The sequence below is a fragment of the Anabas testudineus genome, chromosome 21, assembly GCF_900324465.2.
Source record: "Anabas testudineus chromosome 21, fAnaTes1.2, whole genome shotgun sequence".
Classification (NCBI taxonomy): domain Eukaryota; kingdom Metazoa; phylum Chordata; class Actinopteri; order Anabantiformes; family Anabantidae; genus Anabas; species Anabas testudineus.
In genome coordinates, this window is record NC_046629.1 from 2,598,457 (window position 1) to 2,605,251 (window position 6,795).

Below are 6,795 nucleotides of genomic sequence, written 5' to 3' on the forward strand. Positions count from 1 at the left end.
ACAGATTTCCATTGAATTCAAGTCTGCTGAGTTCTTGGTGATTTTACCAGACGACTCTGTTTTCCGCTTCCCTAATCGCCTCGGTGCAGAGATCTACCCAATGATCTTTGTTGATGAAGATGTTCGCATCACAAGTTTTAAGATCAAGTAAACCTCCCAGGAATCAGTCAATTCAAATAAAGTCACATAATAATCACATATTGACCTGAATACATGTGATAGAAGACTCAGTGATTTACTAATACAATCAACTTTACACATGTGGAAAGGATTTGTTCATGTCTGATGTCTCATGATGTCCACAAATGTGTGCTCAGCAATTTACCAATAAAATCAAGATTCACAAATGTGAAAAATCTTTTTCTGTCTTCAGTTCTTTCTTCATAATGTTCAGAAAAGTTTTAAGACGACTACAACAAACTGAAACAGATAACAAAATGTGTACCTCAGACTTTAAGTACTACTCAGAGTTCTACTAGCTTCAGAAGTTCTGATGACTCTGCGGTTGGGGGATGTATTCAGGGTGGAGACATCCAGACATGGAGTGATTGGAGAAGAAATGAACACTGCAGAGAATGAGACTTTACACCAATCACAGCTTAAGACTAATCACATGTGGTATAGCATTTCCCATTTTTTCACACACCTTTCAACACCACATTAGCTGTGTTCACTGGACTGGAGCACTGCTGAAATTTTACTTTATCAATTATTATGTTAAAATCTATAAAGCTTTATTAAATACACTTCTTTGGAGTTGGTGTAATTTCTATTAAAATATACACATTTGTCTTTCAACATGATAAATATTACAGTCTCATGTAAACACCATGTGGTTAACTGTAACCAATCAGAAGAGGGCAACAGAAACTGAAATATCACAGACGTGAAACCAGTCAGTACAAAATAACAAGTGCAGAGGCTCTGAGTTCATGTCTCTACATGTTCAATGTAAAAAGATCTAATGAGTTCAGCTTGAGCTGATATCTCACTAAGGAGATGTTCCAAAAACCCAAGGGCAAGAGAATGACTCGATCTTTTCCCAGGTCTGAAGGTTAGCCAGGCTAAGTAGTTTGTAAGTAGTTTGTAAGTAGTTTGTAAGTAGTTTGTAAGTAGTTTGTAGTAGTTTCTAAGTAGTTTGTAAGTAGTTTGTAAGTAGTTTGTAAGTAGTTTGTAAGTAGTTTGTAAGTAGTCCCACCACCTGTATCCTCACATATTTCACACCTCCTCCAGGTGACCCTGTACTCAAAGAACCTGTTCCATCATTGGTGCTTCTGACACCTCCAGCTCTCTGCTTCACTCTCGCTCTACTTCCTGTCTGTCTGGAGTCCACTGATGCTTCTTTTGGGTCACATGAGCCTCTGTACTTCGTGGGTTCCCTGGTTCACAGAACTTTGAACTCCTCAGTCTCTGAAAGAGAGCTGTGAGACGTTGGTGTTCCTACAAACAGCTGTCATTGTCTGCAGCACACTTGAACTGGTTCAGTTATACAAGAAGAGCACAGTGAGATGTCAGTTACACTTTTCATTTATCACCTAACGTTCCTCATCTGTCCGCGTGTCACTATTTGCAGCTTCAGTACAAACATGTTTCTTTAGTTACACAACAGTTGACAGTTGAATAGATTCCAACTAATTTACATTAATTAATTTCTCCTGTAAAATGTACAGACTGGTTTGAACATGAGGAACATTGTTTACATACTTACAACACAGACATAAAGACTGATAGACACTACGTGCTAACTTTTCCTCAGTAATTTGAGGCTATGAAGGATCCATTTTAAACAGAATGAACCCTTTTAAAATATAGTAAATATCTTCATGTCTTTGTTCCTCAGCTTTGCAGTGAATATCAGTGTCAATGGAGTTCTCATGTACCTTCAATAAAACGCAACATAAGCATCAACGTAGGACCTTCAGTGAGTCTGCCAGAAACCTGGGGGTGATCACTGATCATTAGCTGAGCTTTACCGACCACATCTCCTCGGTCTCATGTTCTTGCAGATTTGCCCTTTTTAACATCAGAAAGATCCAAACTACCTTTCTTAATATACAACCCAACTCTTTGTACAGGTTGTGGTCATATCTCGTCTCAACTACTGCAATTCCCTGGCCTATGGTGTAACCAGCATGCTCTTTTAAACCCCTCCACATGATCCAGAATGCAGCAGCAGCCTGATTCAGGTGCAAATGCAAAACTAGTGAGAAAAAGTCAGGAAAGATGAGGAGAGAAAATCATCAGTGTCCTCCACCTGGAAATCCATTCCTGTTTACGGGGTCATCTTATTGTTGGCCCTCTAGTTCACCTGTTGTTCATTTCATTAACGCCAAAGCAACTGAAACTGATTAACAACCTCCTCTGCTACTTAACTTAGCAGATTAATACTTCAGAAGTTTAACTGATGTGGTGATATCATGTGAAAAACAAGTGTTCCTCTAAGAAGTGTATTATGTAACTTGGACTTTCAGGTATTCACAAATGTACCTGATAAATTAACAGAAAATATGTCGGTGAAGATTCTCAGTCATACAGGTGAAGTTCTCTGGAAGTTGAGTCTCGGCAACTGGACTTCATTTTTGTTAGGTGGAATTAACAGGAGTCTGACATTCAAATATTCACAGATGTACCTGATAATTCAATCCATCATCTTTTCCACCTTTCCTGTTAAGGAAGTGCTGAGACTTGTTGACTGTCATTGGTCCAGAGGCAGGTTACTCCCTGAGTTAGTTTCCACAGGACTGATATATAGAGACAGACAAACATTCACACTCACTCTCATTTCTCTTCAGCTTTTATTAACGACATCTGCAAAGATGAGTAAGAGAGTAAGTATTATTTCATTTTTTATTCTGTGTATTTCTGACTCCTCAGGTAGGTGATGAGTGTTGGTCATATTTTAAAAGTCTAACTGTCCTCTGTATCTGTATTACTGACATTAGACAGACTAGAATATTTACAGGTTCATACCTATGGAACATGATGTGATAATACCTGTGAAGGTTCTCAGTCTTCCAGGTTGTTCAGTGGCAGCTGGACTTGATTTAGTTAAAGCAGGTTCAGTTATAAGAAATATCTGATTCCAAAAATGGTGAATGTCTAAATAACTATTGGCTCCCTGACACCTGCAAATACAATATGTCAAAGATCTGACATTTGTGGTCATAAGAGGACGGAGTTACTGACAGGTGTTAGTATCACACAACTACTGACTGTATCGTCTTCTTCTGTCCACAGGTTTTGACCCTAGAGAACGCGTCCTTTAACGTTGGAGAGACTCTGACTATTACTGGAGTTCCTAAACCGAATGCTGCACAGTGAGTGGTGATAATGTAAAACAATATTTCTGAACTGTTTCTGCAAAGTTTCAAACCCTCTGAGTCATCTTATCAGTTTGAAACATAATGAACAATTTTAAAATATAATGAATGTTTTTATTTCTTTGTGCTTCAGGTTTAATGTGAATATCGGCTTCAGTGACAAAGACATAGCTCTGCATGTCGACGCTCGATTTAACCACTTGAATTACATAAGAAAAGTGGTCTTCAACTCTTGCCAAGGAGGAACCTGGGGAGAAGAGCAATGCGTCCAAAGCTTTCCCTTTGAAGAAGGAAAGGAGTTTGAGGTGTGTGTGTGTGTGTGTGTGTGTGTGTGTGTGTGTGTGTGTGTATGTGTGTGTGTGTGTGTGTGTGTGTCATATTTATTCTGACCCTTCATGTGTGTCTACTGTTTTAAATCCACGTCTCATTCTTCTTCTTTTCTTTAGTGACCTCTGTTGGAGAATGTGTGTCACTGTACCTCTGATAACTTGACCTTCATCATGTTACCACTAATTTATTAACTCATACAGATCTGTGAAAACTACAAACATTTGTTTTTGATATATTTACAGGTATTTATAATGATATAATTTTGTGTTATTACGTCTCTTGTTACTCATTCTTCATTTATCTCTCTACAGATTTCCATTGAATTCAAGTCTGCTGAGTTCTTGGTGATTTTACCAGATAACACTGTTTTCCACTTCTCTAATCGCCTCGGTGCAGAGATCTACCCAATGATATTCGTTAATGCAGATGTTCGCATCACAAGTTTTAAGATCAAGTAAACCTCCCAGGAATCAGTGAATTCAAATTAAGTCACATAAAAATCACATATTAACGTGAATACATGTGATAGAAGACTCAGTGATTTACTAATACAATCAACTTTACACATGTGGAAAGGATTTGTTCATGTCTGATGTCTCATGATGTCCACAAATGTGTGCTCAGCAATTTACCAATAAAATCAAGATTCACAAATTTGAAAAATCATTTTCTGTCTTCAGTTCTTTCTTCTTAATGTTCAGAAAAGTTTTAAGACGACTACAACAAACTGAAACAGATAACAAAATGTGTACCTCAGACTTTAAGTACTACTCAGAGTTCTACTAGCTTCAGAAGTTCTGATGACTCTGCAGTTGTAGGATGTATTCAGGGTGGAGACATCACAGAGTACCAGAGGGTGGTGGACAGTTGTGTGGAGTAAAATGGACTAAACCATTATTAACTCTACATCAGTAAAACAAAGGAGCTGTTGATGGACTTCAGGAAATCTTGGAGTTAAATTATTTCTGTAATTTATTTTTTGTTGTTCTTATCAATCGTTGTCTTAAAATCTATAAATCTTTATTAAATACACTTCTGTGAAGTTGCTGTATTTTCTTTTAAAATCTACTCATTTTTCTTTCTAAGTGATAAATATTACAGCCTCATGTAAACACAATGTGGTTAACTGTAACCAACCAACCAACCAGAAGAGGGCAACAGAAACTGAAATATGACAGACGTGAAACCAGTCAGTACAAAATAACAAGTGCACAGTCTCTGAGTTCCTGTCTGTAGATGTTCAATGTAAAAAGATCAAATGAATTCAGCTTGAAGCTTGAATGAGCACCAACATCATTTACTGGAATTTATGGTCATTATTATCATATCAGTATCTGTCTTTAGCATCAGGTCATTGCCCCAAACATAGTGTACATGTAACCCTCTCCCAGTGGAACAGGAGCATGAGGGTGACTGGCTCTTATCCCAGGTCTGAAGATTAGTCCGACTAAATAATTTGTAAGTAGTTTGTAAGTAGTTTGTAAGTAGTCCCACCACCTGTATCCTCACATATTTCACACCTCCTCCAGGTGACCCTGTACTCGAAGAACCTGTTCCATCATTGGTGCTTCTGACACCTCCAGCTCTCTGCTTCACTCTCACTCTACTTCCTGTCTGTCTGGAGTCCACTGATGCTTCTTTTGGGTCACATGAGCCTCTGTACTTCGTGGGTTCCCTGGTTCACAGAACTTTGAACTCCTCAGAGTCTCTGAAAGAGAGCTGTGAGACGTTGGTGTTCCTACAAACAGCTGTCATTGTCTGCAGCACAGTTTAACTGGTTCAGTTATACAAGAAGAGCACAGTGAGATGTCAGTGACACTTTTCATTTATCACCTAACATTCAACATGAGGTCAACATATTTATCCATCCATTATCTGAACTACTTTTCCTGTTAAGGGATGTAGTGTGCTACAGCCAATCCCAGCAGTCATTAGATAAGAAGAGAGGTACACCCCGGACAGGGGGGACATCCAGAGACAAACATTCCCACTCACATACACAGCTATGGACAGTTTAGAGTCACCAATTAATTGGACTAAACCATTATTAACTCAACATCAGTAAAACAAAGGAGCTGGTGATGGACTTCAGGACTTTATGTAGTTGTTATTTGTTGCATGTCAGTAATTAATTATCTACAAAACTGGATTTGTGTGAGCGCAGGAGGTGGAATTAACAGGAACATTTTGGTAAAAGTTCTCTGGAAATTGAGTCTCAGCAACTGGACGTAGAATTAACAGTAATCTGACATTCAAATATTCACAGATGTACCTGATAAATTCAATCCATCATCTTTACCACCTTTCCTGTTAAAGTGCTGAGACTTGTTGACTGTCATTGGTCCAGAGGCAGGTTACTCCCTGAGTTAGTTTCCACAGGACTGATATAAAGAGACAGACAAACATTCACACTTACTCTCATTTCTCTTCAGCTTTTATTAACGACATCTGCAAACATGAGAGTAAGTATTATTTCTACAACAACATTGTTGTGTTGCATTTTTTATTCTGTGTATTTTCTGACTCCTCAGGTAGGTGATGAGTGTTGGGTCATATTTTAAAAGTCTAACTGTCCTCTGTATCTGTATTACTGACATTAGACAGACTAGAATATTTACAGGTTCATACCTATGGAACATGATGTGATAATACCTGTGAAGGTTCTCAGTCTTCCAGGTTGTTCAGTGGCAGCTGGACTTGATTTAGTTAAAGCAGGTCAGTTATTAGAATATTTGATTCCAAAAATGGTGAATGTCTAAATAATTATTGGCTCCCTGACACCTGCAAATACAATATGTCAAAGATCTGACATTTGTGGTCATAAGAGGACGGAGTTACTGACAGGTGTTAGTATCACACAACAACTGACTGTATCGTCTTCTTCTGTCCACAGGTTTTGACCCTAGAGAACGCGTCCTTTAACGTTGGAGAGACTCTGACTATTACTGGAGTTCCTAAACCGAATGCTGCACAGTAAGTGTTGATAATGTAAAACAATATTTCTGTACTGTTTCTGTAAAGTTTCAAACCCTCTGAGTCATCTTATCAGTTTGAAACCTAATGAATAATTTTAAAATATAATGTTTTTGTTTCTTTGTGCTTCAGGTTTAATGTGAATATCTGCTCCAGTGACAGCGACATAGCT

The 6,795-nt window shown here is 38.2% G+C and overlaps 1 protein-coding gene and 1 long non-coding RNA gene across 2 annotated transcripts; both read left to right on the forward strand.

Annotated features, from left to right (window-relative positions):
- Positions 1-2,671: 2,671 nt before the first annotated feature.
- Positions 2,672-4,153, forward strand: LOC113173041 (beta-galactoside-binding lectin-like). The gene is made up of 4 exons (XM_026376304.1): positions 2,672-2,828; positions 3,238-3,317; positions 3,454-3,625; positions 3,962-4,153. Exons 1-4 carry the CDS (start codon positions 2,817-2,819, stop codon positions 4,106-4,108), a joined length of 411 nt encoding a protein of 136 aa, XP_026232089.1. The 5' UTR covers positions 2,672-2,816; the 3' UTR covers positions 4,109-4,153.
- Positions 4,154-6,067: 1,914 nt separating this feature from the next.
- LOC113173048 lies at positions 6,068-6,793 on the forward strand. The gene is made up of 3 exons (XR_003299807.1): positions 6,068-6,112; positions 6,544-6,623; positions 6,756-6,793. It is a non-coding gene; the product is annotated as an uncharacterized LOC113173048 (long non-coding RNA).
- The last annotated feature ends 2 nt before the right edge of the window (positions 6,794-6,795 follow it).